At 41.2% G+C, this 20,263-nt stretch overlaps 1 protein-coding gene across 5 annotated transcripts in view; it reads left to right on the top strand.

The window, feature by feature from the left end:
• Positions 1-20,263, top strand: part of dscamb (Down syndrome cell adhesion molecule b) — a 121,651-nt gene that overhangs the window by 70,845 nt on the left and 30,543 nt on the right. For 4 of the 5 annotated variants that reach the window (XM_034604174.1, XM_034604175.1, XM_034604173.1 and 1 more), the window contains exons 4-11: positions 4,521-4,667; positions 5,949-6,227; positions 6,515-6,790; positions 7,602-7,898; positions 8,949-9,221; positions 11,908-12,186; positions 12,420-12,539; positions 15,709-15,888. In XM_034604174.1, coding sequence (XP_034460065.1) covers positions 4,521-4,667; positions 5,949-6,227; positions 6,515-6,790; positions 7,602-7,898; positions 8,949-9,221; positions 11,908-12,186; positions 12,420-12,539; positions 15,709-15,888 — 1,851 coding nt within the window. Of the gene's footprint in view, positions 1-4,520; positions 4,668-5,948; positions 6,228-6,514; positions 6,791-7,601; positions 7,899-8,948; positions 9,222-11,907; positions 12,187-12,419; positions 12,540-15,708; positions 15,889-20,263 lie in introns of those variants that run through there. The other variant, XM_034604177.1, reaches the window with a different exon arrangement.

Below are 20,263 nucleotides of genomic sequence, written 5' to 3'. Positions count from 1 at the left end.
TTTTAAGTAACATTTGTGCTGGTGCATTTAGTGCAGATACAGTGTACACTACAGAAAGCCCATGATAGACAGCTATCTGTTTTTAATTTAACTTTAATGTCTGGTCTGACCTAGGAGAGTTGAAGTGGGCCAGCGAAGTTACCACACAGACGTAGAGCGTTCATAAGCCCATTTATCATCACTCTGTCTCTGCTGACCCAACAAGAAGTGGGTCCCTCCTCACCGTCTGACTCACAGTGCACTGAGAGCCGGTCCCAACGTCCTCTTTAAACAATAACTTCTCTGACTCACCGACAGATGAGAGGAGTGTTTGCACTAAACATTTTAACCCATTAAATCCAGACGGTAAACTCACATGGTGTCGTATACGTTTTGTCATATTGTTTTTGTAATTCATCAAAAATAGTTATTCTTGTATTGCTAAAGTATCTAGTTTTTCTTATTTCCCTGTTTTGTTTGTTTGTACCGTGAATGCACATTGGCTTTATGCTATATGCTGATGTAAGGTCAAACAAAATTGACAAAGGCAATAAAGAGGAAACCATGATTCATCCATTCATCCATAAGTGTTGTGGGAGTGGACTGGAGCCAATCCCAGCTGACATTGGGCGACAGGCGGGGTACATCCTGATCAGGTCAAATACAAAAAAAATACTATATAAAATATTTTTTGGGGTAAAAATCACAATGTAAACAAAAATTTTGTTTACCAGAAATCTACACATAACATATGTAAGAGCAATCAACAGCTCAACAAGAAAGTCATTTCACAATTGAGTTTCGCATATTCTTTCTGTACTTTGCAGTTTTGTACCACGTATGTATTTGCATGCAGAGGAAATCCCTGTAGATCATTTGCGACACACATAATCCTCTTTTACAGTCAATTGATTTGGCATGACCAGTCGGGATAAAACAAATTGGAAGTTTATCACTAATTCATTCCAGTTACCGAGTCGCTGATTGTCACCTTAGATGTAACCAGCTCAGCTCTCATTTAAATCACAGCGTCTTGCGAGCGTCTGTTGGCAGGGAGTGCGCTGTGACACTCGCTCATCTGTACGTCGAGGCTTATTTAGCCTGCTGTGAGTGAGAGCCTGCTGCTTGTATTAGATTCTGTCTCTGGCAAAGTGGGGATGATTAGATAAAATGTGTTTGGAGGAGTGGAGCACTTTTTCACTTTACAGTGGCAGTGGCTGTGAAGGAATGGAGAGGAAGGGGCTCCACTTTCTGACAATAACACAGAAATGTCCGTCCAGAGGATTTTTTTAATGCATTTGGGAACACGTTTTAGTGTTTAACAGGGCATTGTGCATAATATCCTACTTGACATGCTGGTTTTGTGAAAAGCAATTGGTCCCAAATGCTAATGTATCATGTTCTGAGTGAGTTAAAGACAAAGCAGACAGATTAAGGGGAACGGGTCGCGAGGAACAGATACAATACTGTCCAATTCAACACAATAGCTCTCATTTCGAAATCCCCTCCCTCTGCCTGCACTTCATCCTGTCATAACAGAGCTCTGACATCTTAAAAGGCAGTGCAGGAGCATAGAGGTGCTTGAAGAGAAAATTGCAGCAGCTCACAGCGGCTGGAGTGAAATACCATTTTGTCTCACTCAAGATGGATTCCACAGTGAGATTTCAGAGGACCAGTACAGAATCAAAATGGAGAAGCCAGAAGGGAAGGGAGGAGAGAAAAAAGGGAACGAGGCAGTGTGTGTGTGTGTGTGTGTGTGTGTGTGTGTGTGTGTGTGTGTGTGTGTGTGTGTGTGTGTGTGTGTGTGTGTGTGTGTGTGTGTGGAGTGGACAGCTTCTGAGGAGATGTCTGAATTTTGTTTTTGCTGCAGCATGGTCGTATGTAGTCTTCGGGGATTCCACCTTTTCTTCCACATGTAGTACTTATTTATCGGTAAAATATTTCCCATCTTTCATATTTATCTTTCTTAACTGGTCACAGCCATGTGCGATTAGTTAAAATATACAGAAATGCAAAGCCATTCGAAAAAAATTAAAAATGAAATGGCATGAAAAACATAACTTCTCTGTGAAAATGTTTTTTTTTTATTATTTTTTTTTGCATCTGGCCTCCTCAACCTTTGAGAAGATTTCCTCCCACCAATCAAATCACATACTGGCATGCATACATGGCTACCGGCACCACACACGCACACACACACACACTGAGTACACACACACTGAGCACACAGTCACACCCTCTCTCTTTTCCACTTGCTGGTTGCCCATCTAACAGCCCTATATGTAAACCAGTGAAACCCCTTCAGGACATCAAATCTGTAGAATCTGTTGTCGGTTCTATCTAGGTCAATGCTTACAATAGCAGTGCTTTTTTTTTTCTCTCTCTCTCTCTTTCTCTCTTTGTGCCCCCCCCCCCCTCATTTGCTTAACCCCTCAAGGTTGATTTTTCATTGCAAGTATAAACATGAAAATGCATTTTAAATAGAAACACATTAAGCCTGCTTTGCTTCCTTCAAAGATATGAGTCTCAAGTGGAAAATTAAAGCATGTAGTGGTTTGATGTTAACATTAGTGTAGAGTGTAACGTTATATTCAGGTTGTCTCTTATCAATATCTCACTCAAACTCTTCTGTCAGACAGTTGTGTCGTATAATTCTAGACTGCAGCCCAAGAATCTATGATCTACAGGGGATGATGTTACGTGACTTAAGGGAGGTGGCGTCTAATTTGTTAACCCATACAGAAAAGAGAAACCTCCGTACTTGCCTGTCCATGCATTTTTCATAGGATCTTGAAATTTCTATTTGGAAGGCCTTCCTCACGGACAACAACAAATGCACCAGCAAACTGCAAATAGAAAATTGTGGAATTTCTCGTGTCAGAACGTCTTATGCTAATTTCTGGTTTTGTTTGACAGACCACCCACTTTTTTAAAAACATGAATTCAAAAGAACACGCCATACTGTACACGTTATAACTCTGGAACATCACAAGAAACCCCCACAGCTCCCCCTGTTCAAGTTAAATGAATTACCCACCGCTAATCTGGTTTAGCAGCTCCCACACAGCCCCAGTTTTCGCTCTACTTTTGGAGAAAATTGTGATATGACTGCCTTCAGATATGCGGTGCAATCAAAATCAAATATGCAGGGAGATATTTTTTTGCTAATCTAAGCAGTTGATCTTTTTTCAAACAATAATATAATTTTTTTTACCTCAATCACAAGCAAAACTTCAGCAGTGTTAGGGCCAACGTGCGTTTCTCCTCTTCTTAATATTCTACAGATGTAATTAAATAGTAGTTAGATGTACAGTTTAAGTGTTGGACCTTCATAAAAAGCCATTTTCTGCCCATTCATGCTTCACAGTATAAAAATGATCTTCCATAGAAGATGAATTGCTAGAGTTTGATAATTTATCACACTGAGCTCAATGCAGTTATATGGTTTTTCGTATAAGTTTGCATTATTGCACAGTGCCAAGTTTTCATATTGTTTTATGGTCCTCTTAATGTCACTAAAATAACACACACACACATACACACACACACACACACACACACACACACACACACAGAAATTAGAAACCTCTTTCAGGAATCAATCCCTAATTTAACACAACCCCTTACAATACTGTCACATCCAAGTCTTCTTTTATTAGCTCAGTCAGCAGGTAATTTACAATTAGTAAACTATGTTTATTGCGAAATATTGACAAAAATCAGAAGTGAGAAATGCTGAGGAGAAAACTTTTTATAAACTGTGCTGAACTCCATGCAATAATCTGTGATGTCAGGTGAACGTTATTTTTTTTTGTGACCCCGTCAACATTACCTGTAGTCTTGACAGGGCTGTTTACCTCAGGCCTTAAAGGCTTCCCTAAGCTGCCTCTATCTCAGCATTGCCCACCACTGCACACAGTGAAGACAATCTCCTGTAAATTGCTTTTTCGATCAGTTTTGACATCAATCTGCTCCCATGGGAAGTTGGGCATCCATGTGATGGCGGAGGGGAAGGTTTCATTCCTTATGGATGTTGACAACCCCACTCAAGCTGGTTTGATCTGGAGAATTAACATAATATTACCGCACACACAGACCTGGCTGTGACAGCTAAAGGGGGATTGGCTTTCAGATACCAGACATTGGCACCAGTAGTGTTTCTGCAACAGCAGAAGTCATAGACAAGACAATCAAAGCTGTTAGAGGTCAAATTTTTAATATGCAGTTCTGATTTTACCAACTTTTTTATATTTTTGAAATGTATGGATACATGATCTGGGAGATACAGATTTTACCCCATTTCTTCAATTATTTGTGAGTTAACAGTAGAAATCCATATCTCACTTTTACTTTGTTCACAAATAATAAGGTTGTGTATGCTGTGAGCTTGAAATCCATCAACACCCTATGGAGAAAGATCTTTCAGTTGTGCTGAAGTGAATAAATTCTTTATAATGCACAACATTTTTTTATTTTTATCTGGATAACAACAACATAACTGCTGTATTTCATATGTTTCCTCTTGTCTTTATCTGCTTCAGGACAAAGATATCTCATCCCATCCACGGGAGCCTTGTACATTCTGGACGTCCTGCCTGAGGATGGGCTGAATAACTACCGCTGCACCACACGCCACCGCTACACCGGCGAGACTCGTCAGAGCAACAGTGCACGTCTCATTGTGTCAGGTAAGCAATGGCTATTCCTACAGAGTACTGATTACAACAGCTAACTGTTTTTTTTATATTGTGGCTGAACCTGTAACAACAGTTGAATGATGAGACTTAAACACATGTTAAAAGTACAAGGTCTTTACTCACAGTCCAGGGGTTCATACACTCAATATCAGTTGAGCAAAGACAAACCAAAATCAAATCAAATCAAAGGTCATACACAGAGAGGCAACATGTAGAGAAATGTACACGGGTTGGCAATGGCAATATAGAAGAGAACTGAAGACTAAGGGCAAGGTTACACACAGGCGAATGTGAAGCGAATATCGCTGGTCGAGCATGAACTCCATGACAAGGAATGCTGAGGATTTGCTCTGCCACAGGAAACTGATTTTTTTTCGCCTCCTCACAAATGAGAGGTCAAGGTTTGCCACTGCCCATTTGCATATGTGTGATTTGGCCTTAAGAACAATTTATACAGAGTTAATATTAAAACAGGAAATGTAAAAAAATGCACGGAAACTAACAGGATGTTACAGATCCATGAGGCCTGATTCCATGTCAGCAATAATGGCTGCATCATGTTGTGGCAATACCAGCAAACTCCATATATGTTAATGTTAAGTCATATTTAGAGTTATGGCCAAGTCTATTGTCTGCTCAGTTTAGCTCCTAGTGTGATGGACAACTGTTCTACACATCAAATAAGTTTTAAAAAATCCATCCACCCATTATCTATACTGCCAATGCTTGTTGACATTGGGCGAGAGGCGAGGTACACCCCGGACAGGTTGCCAGCGTATCGCAGAGCCAACATATAAGCCAACAACCATTCATACTCTCCAATTGACCTAACCTCAATCTTTGGACTGTGGGAGGAAGCTGGAGTACCAGGAGAAAACCCACGCAGACACAGGGAGAACATGCAAACTCCACACAGAGAGAATCATCTTGCTGTGAACAGACCATATAGGGCCATTCAGTAACAAAACATTCATTGTATTACAGGTTGTTTCAGGCTGTAGATTATGTTGTATGCTGGTGAGTAATCACAGACAGACTGATGGATGGATAAACAAGATCCAATATATAGAACCTTCTCCACTTTCTTTGCCACAATAAAATCCTGTCTTGAACTGTAGCAACACAGTCTCTTTCTCTCTTCTCTCCCTTGCATAACAAAATATACAGTATATGGAACAGAATCTTGACCCACAAAAATCAATATTGGATTACACTATCAAGCTCCTGGCAACGCTCACCGCTAATTAACACTAAATTCTCTGCTCCATCTAGACCCCACCAATGCTGAGCCAGGCATCTTGGATGGCTTTGACCACAGAGAGGTGATGATTAATCATCGGGTGGAGCTGCCCTGTAAGGCCTCGGGCTACCCAACGCCCAAGTACCGCTGGCTGAAGGACAACAGCCCTCTGGAGCCTGACAGCCGCTTCCGCCAGACCATCACAGGGCTGCTGATCGAGAGCACGCAGCCCAGTGATTCTGGGACGTATGTGTGTGAAGTGTGGAACAGCTATGGCAATGCTGAAGTCATGGGGCGCCTGTATATAAAGCGTGAGTATTTTGTATAACATGACATGCAGTGTTTACTCCATCATCATAAACATGTCCAATAATTTTATTGGAATTTACACTGATTATTTCTTTGTAGGCTGATTAATTATTTTGTTGTTTTACCTTTATCGTTCTTTTTGAAATCCTTATCTATCCATGCTTGCCAAATTCAACCCTGCACTTTCTTCTCTATCTTCCCTTCTCTGTATGTTCCTCTCAGTCTTGCTGCAATAAATCAATGAATCACCTTTGAAAATAAAAATGTGTCTCTTATTTTGTGTCCTCAGAGCCTCTGAAGGCCGTGGTCAGCCCTCGCAAGGTGAAAGGCAGCGTGGGTAGCAAGGTGTCTCTGTCCTGTAGCGTGAGCGGCTCAGATGAGTACGAGCTGTCATGGTACCGCAACGGAGAGATCATCTACCCGGGCAACAGCGTTCGTTTCTCGGGGCTCAACAGGGAGAACCTCATCATGGAGGGCATGTCGAAGAGTGACGGTGGAGCTTACCAGTGCTTCGCTAGGAAGGGCAAGATGTCCGCCCAGGACTTTGTGCAAGTCATCCTAGAAGGTAAAAATGTGTGCATGTCATTTTTGGGGTGGAGCAGATGCTGAGCAAAAGCCACAGCATGGTAGCTTTCCTATGCATAATCAATGAGTTAGCAGACACAGGTTCAGGCCGTGAAGATCAATACTGGGTTTATGTGGTAATGACATTCTGTTGTGACTCTCTGCTGTAGGCTGCCATTAGTATGATAGTCCAGGACTTCACAAACACATGCAAAAACACAGGCACTCTCACACACTCTTGAATCCAATAGCTTACCTTGGCAGCGTTGCTCAGGCAACTGTCTCCTGTGGCCAGGGAGCTGTAAAAAGAAGATATTGATAATCTATAATCATGTGGAACAGACCTAGATTATCAGAGAGCAGCAGCAGGCAGACACAGACGTATCAAAAGACAACCAGACTGTGTTTGCGAGGAAAGCTCCTGGATTGCTGTTCATAATGTGTAGAGCTTCTGGCACAGTGTCCTGATACAAAACAAAATATAAAGGCTAAAAAAATGGTGAATTCTTTAAAAGACACAGAATTTTTCCTTTACTTTTGCTGGGTTAAGACTTCTTGATTATCTCACGAAAGCACGTTTATGACAAGAAATGATCGCTTATAACACATTATCTCTCAAAAAAAGAAATCCTGGTGTTCAGAAACTGTGACAAAATAAAAACAGTAATCTTGGAGCTGCCAACTAATCGGAGACTTCCTCAGTGTTCCTCAGGCTGATAATTATCATTAACATGTGATCAAAGTTTTACCATGGTTTCCTTCACCACTGTGTTCCTGTCCCTCACCGTGTCCCACCTTGTCCCCCACCACAGATGGCACTCCCAAGATCCTGTCCTCCTTCAGCGAGAAGGTGGTGAACCCGAACGAGCCCGTCTTCCTGGTCTGCAACGTGAAGGGCACACCGCCTCCCAGATGCAGCTGGTCCCTGGACGAAGACCCCGTCATCAAAGACAGCCACCACCACCTGGGCCACTACGAGACCCACGAGGGCCACGTGGTCAGCCAGCTCAATGTGACCCACACCCAGGTGCAGGACGGAGGGGTGTACCGGTGCACGTGCAGCAACTCGGCCGGGGGCGTGTACCACCAGGCTCGAATAAACGTAAGAGGTGCTTGTCAAATCAGCTCCTCCAAAAACAACAATACACATACCCGTCTGTCTCTGTGTGTGTCTATCTGTGTGTTGCCGTCCAGCTTGTTGTCTGGCATTCCTGGTGCATGAGTTCTGGTTGTTGTTTGGGTCCAAAACGGAAAATTGCATGAATCTTTTTTTTCCGATTTAGCCATTATTGCTGAGTAATTTCGGTTCTTTTTATTTGAAATCTTTGATCAAATTTACAAGTCCTTTTAGTTTCTTCTCCGCTAATTGATTTGGCCTCAAAGTAATGTTCTTTTTATGGGTTATTTACTTTTCCTCTGCTCCTTGTATAATTTTTAACATCACAGCTCCGTCGTTTTCTTTCCAAATTATAATTGCCTCTCTTACATGCCTGTATTTTTAGGCCAGATTAATTATCCCACTTAACTGCACACAAGCGGATCTCGATATAGGGTTACAAAATGGTCTGGTTTGTAAATAGCCAGAAGAAAAATATATTTCTTCTACTTGCGTGAATAAATTTATCTACGAGTTGCTGTGTGTCTGTGTGTGTGTCTGTGTGTATTTTCTCCGCAGTCAATTCAGTTCTTCACAATCAGATGTTAAAGTGAGTACTGTGTTTCCATTTTATGGGACACGGAATATATTATATGGGTGACCAGCAAGAGCCGACTTCTAAGTATCAGTAATACTTCAGTTTTTCTTCAAATATACAGCTTGGTATTTCACCTCCTTATACATAAAGTAAAGCTTAAAACAAACAACTAAAGCAACAACAGCTATGTTTAACATTTAAGTATTTTGGTGAAAGATATCATATTTGAAACTGAGGAAAGACATTTTCTGTTTTACTAGCAGCAGACCTCACCCTTTTAAATTTTAAATATTTCTGTAAAATCAGTGGTTCAGTGTCTAATCTGTGCCGATTTATTAAAAATTAACAGAAAACCCCCAAAACTTCATTGCACAAATCATCCTTGTCATTCAATGTCAACACCACGATCTTTGAAATGTCCATATGTCCGTATAGGTTCTTTTCTCATTCTCTGTCACTTTTTAGGCCGCGCCAGCATTCGTCCAATGAAAAACATCACAGCGGTTGCCGGGCGGGACGCCTTTATCCATTGCCGTGTGATTGGCTACCCTTACTACTCCATAAAGTGGTACAAAAATTCCGCACTGCTCCCCTTCAACCACCGGCAGCGAGCCTTCGAGAATAATGGCACACTGAAGCTGACCAACGTGCAGCAGGTGGACGCTGGCGAGTATAACTGCAAGGTGATGGTCCAACCCAACAAGATGGACTCTCAGAGTGTCCACCTCCGCGTACGAGGTGAGTCCCACAGATTTTTGCGGCAAAAGTTACGCTTACATAGCTTCTCAACGTTGAGAAGTTATTTATGTTTAATTTCCATTGCATCTATAGCAAATACAAGCAATGTTTTATTGGTAATTTACTGCAAAAGAAAGAGAGAGATTGACACAGAATCAGTGTTTTATTGCATCGTACAGTAGAAAGCAATGAATCCCACCAAGTGACTTGTTTGATGAACAAGTATTTAATGAGTTTCATGATGTATTTGATAAATAAAACTGTGCTGTCATTGAGATTTGTCCACTCAAGTGGTTGTTTCGATAAAATGAATATTTTGTAAGATGTGTTTTTGCTCTCTTGCTGAGATCACACTCTTTTCACACTATTGTCGTATTGATCTATTGGAAAGAGAGAAAATCATTTAATTTCCAAAAATATAGAACTATTATTTTAAACCGTCACAATTTTGACAACCGGTATGTGTTAAATGGTTTCTTGCCAATTATACGCATATGTTATGATATAATATGCTTAAATTTGATATAAAGCTTAAATTGGAGTCCCAGGCGCTCCTTCTCTCTACCCCCTGCCCACATATGCATGTCAAAATGGTCTCAGTGGAAAAGCCCATCACTAGATAGATGAATACATGCACACACTCACAGAAAGACAGAAGGGTATATAAATAGATCTCACCAGTCTTAATCTACTTGATATTCCTCAGTTAGTTAGTGCAGCTTATGAAGGCCGTATCAGAGATAGTAAAGAGCTGAGTGATGATCACCGCTGAGATCTTACAACCTGTAATAGATAACACTAAACTGGGCTTATCCATTATGCCCCATTTTCTTGCCTCCATACAGTATGTTAAGTTGTTGTCATTACATTATACTTCCCATGGAGCGAGGGAGGCAGAGGGTGGGAGAGAGTAGGAACGAAAAGAGAGTGATGATATAAAGCAACACTTCCCAGTGGTGCTATAGTGAGCGAGTGCATTTGTTAATTTACTCTGCTCATGCTTAAAATGCAGAAGTGTCTTTGGGGATCCCTGGAGTCCATTATCTCCACTTTGTTGTGAATTAAATAAGCTGCTAAAGTGCTGCTTATTTCACAGTTATTTGAACTCACTGGACACTCAAACACACAGATGACTGGTGTGATGGCTGGAGATTTCCCTGAGAATGGAGCACAGGCAATTTGAATACATCCTAATGTAGAACCGTGTGATTATATTATGCAGCCAGATTGACTTTGAGCAGTTGTTTTTTTTCTGGGTACTGCTCTAATCAGGATTTTGGATCATTGGATAAAATGGTTGATTGATGTAGTAGTCAGGTTCGCAGGTCTGCAAGGATTGTGTGTAGGGTAGTGATTTAATACTGTAGATGATTATTCCCCAAAACGAATGAGCCATCTCAAAGGCACATCCACCGCAACAGATTTTCTTTGGTTATGTGTTGTTTTGGTTGTTTTTTTTTTTATGACACAATCTTGGTGTAGTTAAAGGGCTAAATACAGAAAATCTGTTTAATCCCTTTTTTTCCCTCACTTCCCTGAACATTTTCATCCCTCCATGCTGGAACTTGCCAGTGACCGGAGGCATTGTGTTTTCAAGTTGTCCGTCCCTCGATCAGTCCCATTGTTGTGAACACGATAGCTCTATAACACCTTGAGGAAAATTCTTAAAATTTGGTACAAATGTTTAGTTGAGTTCACAGATTAACTGATTAGGTTTTAGAGGCCAAAGGTCAATGTTGCTGTGACAATACATAGCACATGTTTGCCTTGTGAACGTGATATCTCAGGAACACCTCAAAGGAATCCCTTCAAATTTGATACAAATGTTCTGTTGGATTCACAGATGAACTGATTAGAATTCAGTGGTCAAAGGTCAAGGTCACTGTAACCATACAAAACATGTTTTTGCCTCTTGAATGAGTTATCTTACGAACACCGCAAGAGAATCCTTTTAAATTTGGCAAAATTATTCACTTAGACTCATTGATTAACTGATTAGTTTTGGGTGGTCAAAGGTCAAGGTCACAGTGGCCTCACAAAACATGTTTTGGCCTCTTGAATGTCATATCTCATATTTTCTTCAAATTCTGACTAGTTGTCATTTGCAGTCAAAGATGAACTGGTTAGATTTCACTGGTCAAAGCTCAAAGGTCATTGTGACCTCATATTATTGCGAATGTCAGGAACACCTGGACGGTCTGAAACGGGACTGGTTGGTGGAGTCATACAACTGCAGGATGGTAATTCTAGCTCTCAATATTTCTCAAAACAATGTATAAATCTTGATGTAAAAGCTAATCAGACATATGTATGGTTTTGAGATGTATGAGTTAGTATGAATTGGTGCAGATCCACCTAATGATCCAGATCTGTTGTAAGAAGTTGTTTGGTCTCTTTAAAAGTTAGTTCTAGTTTGGGCTCATGTCTGTGCGCTTTTAGCTTTTCTTTGAAAGGACAAAATGTTCCAGTCTGAGAATGATGGGGAATTATTACAGACTGCTTTGCTATTCAGGTCTTTTATACTCCTTCAGTGACCTCTCTGAAGCACGATAGTCAGAAGATTGTAGGATTAAGCTGAAAAAAAAGTACACAGTACCGGCCAGGGAATCCTGGGAATTAAGATGGTCTTTTAAGGCAGAAATCACATTCAGTCTTTTTGTCACTTTCCTCTCCTTAACTCCTGCAGTCCCACCGTACATTCAGCCATTTGAGTTCCAGCGTTTTACCATTGGACAGCGTGTCTTCATCCCCTGCGTGGTCATGTCAGGCGACCGGCCACTAGACATCACTTGGCAGAAAGATGGACGGCCGATCCCCATCAGCCTAGGTGTGACTGTGGACAACATCGACTTCACCAGCTCACTGCGAATCTCCAACTTGACGCCCGACCACAACGGAAACTACACTTGCGTTGCCCGCAACGAGGCTGCTGCAGTGGAACACCAGAGTCAGCTCATTGTCAGAGGTAAGCAGAGACAGACCAGTTATCGAATGTAGTGGACTTCTATAATTGGTAATATGTGTACAAATTGTCATTTTAACCTTTCCATTCAGCTACTAACTCCAATAAATAGTTCCTTCTGTGTCACGGTTTAGTGTTTGGTTGTTGAGCCAATAGGGGATCTGTATTATAGACAACCACAATTTCAGGTATGACCATTAACTGCTCCTTCTTTCTGTGTTTGTGTCTATATACAGTTCCTCCTCAGTTTGTGGTTCAGCCTGAGGATCAAGATGGGATCTATGGGAAAACTGTGACTCTCAACTGCTCCGCTGAAGGTTACCCGCCACCCACCATCGTATGGGAGCACTCCAAAGGTACGTTAAGCATAGCACGCATTTCTGTGAACATTAGTAGTTCAGTATTTTATGCCTCTGCACCAGCGACAGCCAGTGGCAGGAGTCATGTTTTCCGGTTGTCTGTCCACCTGTCCGTACGTACGTCTGTCCCATTCCTGTGAACGCGATATCGCAAGAATGCCTTAAGGGAATTTCCTCAAATTTAGTACAAATATTAACTTGGACTTGGATCACTTGGATGATCTGATTAGATTTTGGTGGTCATGGTCAGATGACTTGTTTTGAACACAATATATCTGAGGCCTGTACTACAAAGCAGGATTTGCGGTAATCAGGGTTACCTCAGGTTTATTTCAGGGTTTTCAGTCCTACGAGGTCGTTCACTTCGTATCGGGGTAAATCCCCATGGTAACCTATGCTGAACGGCTAACCTGTACTAACCTAACCTGTAAGTACTGTTTTTGCAGGTAACTAGGTTCAGTTTGCCTCATCCACAGCAGAACACACACCCTGTGTGACTGTACAGACGTACAACACACACACACACACACACACACACACACACACACACACACACACACACACACACACACACACACACACACACACCCATCTGCTCTAAAAACATGGAGCAGACAGAGCGGAGCAGACAGACAGGCAGGAAGGCAGCAGGTGAGTTCAGCCACTTGAGCCGGGCAGATGAAGAGGGGCCCCAGGTGTTTGCTCCATCATCCATATAACCAGCGCTGAAAGCTTCACCGACAGAAGGACAACAACCAATGAGGAGTGGTGCGTGAGGGTGTGTTTGTGTGTGTACGTGCTTGGCCATGATCAAAGGACTGAAAGAATCAGATCTTTTTTTTAGCTCTTTGATGGGATTTGTGTGTACCAGTGTGCAGTGCATATGTGTGTGTATGCGCGCGCACATGTCTATGTCTGTGCATGTGTGTATGCATGTGCGTAGACAAGCAGGCCTTATGCTTGATTAGCACTGTCTGACAAATCCAGATCAGTATGACGAAATCAGGCAGAGCAGTGTGTGTGTATGCACTTATGTGATTTTGTGTATGAATGTACACTCATTCTCATAAACACTGACCTTCTCAGGACCACTAGAACTTAATGAGGACCAAATCCCGGTCCTAATGAGGCACAGCATCATTCCTGACATCCTGGTTAAGCTTGGGTAAAATTTTGGTTAGGAAGTCCTAGTTCCTTTTTACCCATTCACCTTTACTTTGTTACATGTTTCCTGTTTCTGGAATATCAGCCAGATATCCAATGTATCCCAGGTGGGTGGATTGGGAAGCTATCGCTTAATTTGCTGTAAACCAGAGTGCAGTTTGTTCGGAGAATGACTGTCTGGCATGCTTTTACTGCAATTGAAGTAGCTAAGAGCCAGATGAGTGTCGCTGGGAGATATGGAACAGTAAGTAAAGGTCAACTGCTATTAGCATAATGACTAGCACTATTTGGATATGCAAAATCCATAATTCAAGGAGGACACATCCCCCTTCCTCTCCATCTCTCTCTCTCTCAGAGCCAGGGGAGCAGGAACAAAGTCACCACTTGACCCTTTGCTGGCCACGGCCACTTGACTGCATTTTAATTAAAAAGCAAAAACCCACAGCTCACTAAATGGCCTAATCTCTACACGCTAACTTTAACACGAGCTAATGCAACGTCTGGCTCAGTTCACACATGTGTTTAATACTACATGAGCGAGGTGGAATACAGTGTTTTCATTATGATAAGAGGAGACGACTGAAGACCTCAGCATTAGAATTCAGTGTCTGTTACATTTCCCGCAGACTTAAGCAGCCATTGCAGATTGAGATATTGTATCGTTTAACTAGGAGTGATTATATAATTTTCTATTATTTATAAAGATATTAAGTACACACAGACAGAATATCTCATGGATGCCAAGTTCAATTATTGCTATGACGCTTCAGTAATGGATTTCAAATGTCAGTCGTATGAGATTTTTGACGATTAAGAATCAGCATCACTGTTCTTGTTCTAAAATCTATGCCTTCAGGATGAATCTGCCCTCGACTTTCAGGCATTAACTCTGTTTTGGCACTCTGACTTTCTCGGGAGTTTACCTTTCAGGAGCCAGGACATAACGTGTTAATTCTAGTACTGAGATCATGTGTTTTTGTTAACAGCACATCGAAACAGCGTATGCCCACATCACCGAATGCTTCCGAATCTTCGTATGCGCCTTCTACGGTTGTGGTACCTCTCTTTCACCCTAAGATATTTGGATTCTTTTTGGTTTTTTTCAGTTTTGCAACTGTCACGTTGGAAACATCTTCAACAAACCCACTTGCTTGCTGAGATCTCCTGCTGTTTTATCACATTAGCTCTGTTGAAACTAAGGGGATAGCCGGTGAAACTCCGCAGTGACTGACCCGGACATTCACTCAGTCATATACAGCCCCTCCAGATAATTTTAAGAGATTATCTGGAGTTCAGTGCATGTTTTAAATCAGCTTTAGAGATCAAAATGTGACTTGAGGCCATCTTTGTATGTGTTTTTTTCGGATCTATTCATTCAACTATCAAAAATTCAAAGAATAAACCCAGAGAGGTGATACAGAGGAAAAAAGAGTCTAGCTGCAGTGAACATCTTCGAATCTCACTGGCAGAGCCGAGCCCTGGATCCCTGCCCTCCTTCTGCGTGTCGTTCCTCTGCACCAATCTTCTGCCATGAGCGTGTCCATTCTGACTTCATCACCATTACCAGAAGCTGGGGCCGCTTCGCCCAGCTCAGCAGCTGTTTGGTGTTTTAAGGATTTAGGCTTGGTGTTAAGAAACATGTTTACAATCCTCCCTAAATCTGACAGGCTTTGTCACCAAATCTGTAAACACAGACGCACACCCCAATGAATGCAGGCACACACACACACACACACACACACACACACACACACACACACACACACACACACACACACATTGACACACTGCAGGTCAGTTTACTGCACTGTGATGTTTGAGCATCATACATATTTTTCTCTATTGAATTTTACACAGACTAAATGTAGAAATACATTTATATTTCTACATTTCTTTCTACTTTATGGACTGTATAAAATGTTGGATAGTATATATACAGTAAATATGTATTCATTGTTCACAATTTAAAATGTTTCTACACCATGTCTCTCTCTTACAACAGGTGCAGGTGTCCCCCAGTTTCAGCCCATCCTCCTAAACAGTGGCTCTCGTATCCAGCTGCTGAGCAACGGTTCGCTGCTGATCAAACACGTGCTGGAGGACGACAACGGCTTCTACCTGTGTAAGGTCAGCAACGACGTGGGAGCTGATGTCAGCAAGTCCATGTACCTCACCGTCAAAAGTAAGAGACAGCTGATGGGCCGCAATCAATGTGTATTTTAATGTGTGTGTTGGTGCAACAACAAGTAGATGTTAAAAATAGGATTCTTATCTGCTGGGAGTTACAGAGAGCTTCTCTTAAAGTAGATTAACATATATTTGTTAAAGAAAATGAAAAAGAGGGAGTGATGCAGATCGGCTGTATCAATAGACAAGCTGTGCAAATGAGGAACAAACAAAGTCAGAGTTTAACAGATCCTGGTTATAATCCAATCCGAAGCAAGCCCTCACTGGCCAAAGAAGCTAAGCAAAGCATTAAGAGGGTCACGATCCGACTCAACATGAGGTAAATTTGAAAACAGATTTTAATCAAAAGATCATTAGATGAAAGGAAACAATCCCTCGGTACATCTGTTGAAACAGTGGAGGCTAATGTCCGTGCTCACAGTATCACTAAAGGACCAGGAGTTATTGAGCATTTTTCTTAATGAACACATCTGTATGCAGACAGCTGTTCCTGGCGCATGTTTGCTCTTCCCACTGCTGCGTTCAGTGTCCCCGACCACAGGCCTGTTTTCAGTCTGCATTAGCATGTAGCTTCCCTATAGACCTAAGAGTGGCTCCTCATTTTCATGGTGCTCAGACACAAGTGGGGCTTATTTTCCCTTCGCTGCTGTTATCAAACTGGAGCACAAGGAGGCCTGACGATGGGCAGCCCTCTCTCTGTCTCTCTCTTCTTCTCCTCACCAGCCCCAAAGTCTGATAGTAAAACACAAGTATGAAAACATGTTGTGTGTAACTGTTTATAGAGTTATTTTACAATAGAAGAGGAAAATAATGACAGCAATCTAAGGTTTAGTAATCATCAGAGAACAGCTCAGCACAAGTAATCAAGAAGAAATAATACAAATAATGATTCAAGTTATAAAGTAAAATAAAATAATGTAAGGACATTGAACCGTTTTCTGTGATGTACAGTCATAATGGGTTTACTAGGAAGACAAGAAGGAGTGACACTGTGTCCAGTTCAAGCTTAATACTCAACATATTTTGCATTTCATACAAGACTGCTCCCCAGTATTTTTGTAACTTAGGGCAGGACCAGAGACAATGTGTCATTGTTGCATACATCAGAACATAAATAGAGTTACATGGCACACATGAATTTCAATGTAGAATCTGAATCTGATTGGATCCTTAAAGTTCCTCATCTAACCCTGATGTCTCTGTGGAAGGGCTGCACGAAAAATATCTTTAAGTCTTCTTCTACATAAATCCTTTTGTCTTTTTTAGCATTAATATCAGCTGGCTTGTCATGGATATTCATTTGTCACTGTAATTAAGACCTGCAGTGTACAAGGCTGAGAGCTGCCTCTGTGTGAGGCTGTCAGTGCTACAGCAGCACGCACAGAGACCATCACGCTCTCTCTATTTTCATAGGTCAGTTTACTGACTGTAGCACAGTTGCTATGCAGCGAGTTGACCTATGGCTGTACTAACCTTTTTTTTGCCTCCATTTTCTACCAAGCAGAGAACAAACACTGCGGCTGCCGCCACAGACGACTCTAGTAGCACATCGAACTCCACATATACAGTATCTTGTGTCATACAGTGAAAAATGTGGGTAATAAATTGGGGCTGCATTTGTCCATGATATGCCTGTGCTGTATCTACTGGACTCCATTATATCAATATGAGTCTTTCAGAGTCAAAGAGATGGTCGACCATAAACAAGTTAGGTGAGATGATATAGAGCAGTAATCCAATCAGCACGGAGCGATAATACAGCCCCCAATCTCCTCCCTACACAGTGTGTCTATGTGGTCTCCGTGGTATTTAAGGGGCACAGTAGTATATATATATATATATATATATATATATATATGCATAGTTTCGGATTCATTGGTCTTAATTGCCAGCTCATATTATCTACCAAAGTTGAGGAGTGTGTGTGTGTGTGTGTGTGTGTGTGTGTGTGTGTGTGTGTGTGTGTGTGTGTGTGTGTGTGTGTGTGTGTTTGTGTTTGTGGTTTGTGTGTGTGTGTTTGTGTGTGTGTGTGTGAGAGAGAGAGAGAGAGAGCGAGAGAGAGAGATGACCCAGCGTAGGCACCCTGCCGTTGCTTCAGGCTTCAGTTTCATGTTCTCCTCAACTCTATCAAAGGGAATTTCGACAGCTTCAGTTGTGAATAATGTAAGTTCACTTCACATAACTCGTAGTTTCATTAAGATGAACTGTAACATTATTTACAGCTTTTAATATTTATGTCCAAGACGTGTTCTTCCCCTTAAGATGAATTTACATTTCTTTCTAGTAATTTCATGAATTATGACTTAGTTTTCATACAAATATTTTTTTCTCAGCACAAGTTGAACATGATGGTACATACTAATCAAAGTCAGAGTATTCATGTCTGTTCAATCGATAACTATAGTTTATTGCTCGACGTAATTGTGCAAACTCCATGTATTATCTGTTCCTACTGCAGATAAAAATCGCCAAAATACATTTAAAATAACATTTTCTCTTCTTCTTCTTGTTTGGTTTATAACTATTGAATAATCCTGGCAAACCAGCACAGAGCCTCCTCTTCTAACCCCTGTGAATCCTTTCAGGAAATAAACAGATACACATTTGAAAGAATAGATCACAGCCTACAAATCCAGCCCTGGCAGTTTAGTGAAAAATGAAGGATTCGGTTTAATTCCTGCAATATTTCTGCAATACAGGTCAAACGTGTTAATGTCTTGCAAAAGAGCACCAGCTAAGTTATAAAATCAAGAAATATATGTGTTTTTGTTCCCTCATGCAGTCAACATACACTATTTTACAATACTGTTATTACCTCTGCTAAGGTTTTGTTTTCATTAGCGTATGTTTATACTGTTATTTAGCTGCATTACAAAAAAAATTCTAGGTGGATTATCACAACACTTGGTTGAAGGATGTGCTATGGGTCAAGGACAAACCCATTCAATTTTGGTGCGGATCCAGATCATGGATCTACAATTTCCCAACATTGCGAGATAGAGCATGTTTATACATTTTCAGCATATTTCCCAGGGAATTATTCATGGTCTTGATAAAAAAAATCGTTTATGGGACTGATATTTATAAGTGTGTAAGATTTAGTGCAGCTTGGCAGAATTTAAGTGGACTGTTGGGCCTTGGTGGAGGTATGCAGTTTTCAGATTCTAGTCTAGTAATGTTTTCAGCAGTAATACACAGATCTTTACTCTTCCATCTAAGTCATTAATTCAGAGATTATTGACGGGTTAGTGTTCACAGCTACAATAATTAGTAAGTCGTTCACATTACTGGAAACAGTTCGTTGGGTCTGTGATAATACTCTGTGCTGTCTGTCGTTTCCCTGCTGCCATTGGCTGCTCAGTCATTACGTGCAGGCTCAGCTGCTTGTCACTCATCAACAGATACAACATTTCATGCCCTTTAAACCCCAAACTGTAGTCGTGCACTCAAGATGCTTTCTGGAAAAGTGTACTTACCCGCATGAGTGGTTTGAAAAAGGGAGACTATAACTGTGCTCGTGTTCGCCAACACCGTCAAGCTCATTGCTCAGTGTTTGTGTATAATTACACATATCTCCTTATTTTTAAACACACAATATGTTCGTTATCATTTTACTGTCTGTATATTATTTGCGTTTGCAGTCACCTGTCTGTCTACACTTGTGAATCTGTGCACAGTGCATTGTGTACATTCTGCTTGCATGGTGTGTGTGTGTGTGTGTGTGTGTGTGTGTGTGTGTGTGTGTGTGTGTGTGTGTGTGTGTGTGTGTGTGTGTGTGCGTGCGTGCGTGCGTGCGTGCGTGCATGCGTGTGTGTGTTCTGCGTTGCTGGAAGTCTTGAGTGCATTTCTGCCTCATTTAAATCCGTCAATACTTCAATTAGAAGCGTTCGAAGTGGCTCAAGGGAAGAGCAGTCGGCATGTTTCTCTGCTTTATTTGCACTCTCTGCTTGTCCTTTTTTTCTACTTGTTTTTCCAGCAATGAGAGAAAGATTAAAAAGATAAATAACACATTATTTGTTTCCCTTTATACCCCTGCTCATGTGCTGGCAGCTGTGTGTGTCCCTCCATTGTCTAAATCCCCCATTGCCACAACAAAGTGTAAACATTTTTAACCATTTACAGATCATTTTTTTGTTGAATTTAATTTAAAGAAAAATGAGTAATACATCATATTTTTAAATCATTATACAGTAGTCTACACTGTTCTTCTGTTTTCTGTGCAGGCTCTGCTGTCCTCTATCAAAATCATAGTAAAAGTGATATAAAATAATTGTTCAACCTGTATGATAGCACAACCCTTTTCAGTGCGTTATATTAATAAATGTCTTTGTAATGTTTTAAATGTTACAAAGTATAGCACTTCGAACAAT

Source organism: Hippoglossus hippoglossus, chromosome 13 (genome assembly GCF_009819705.1).
Source record: "Hippoglossus hippoglossus isolate fHipHip1 chromosome 13, fHipHip1.pri, whole genome shotgun sequence".
Classification (NCBI taxonomy): Eukaryota; Metazoa; Chordata; class Actinopteri; order Pleuronectiformes; family Pleuronectidae; genus Hippoglossus; species Hippoglossus hippoglossus.
The sequence above is the reverse complement of the archived record's forward strand: the minus strand, read 5'-3'. Positions and strand labels throughout refer to the sequence as shown.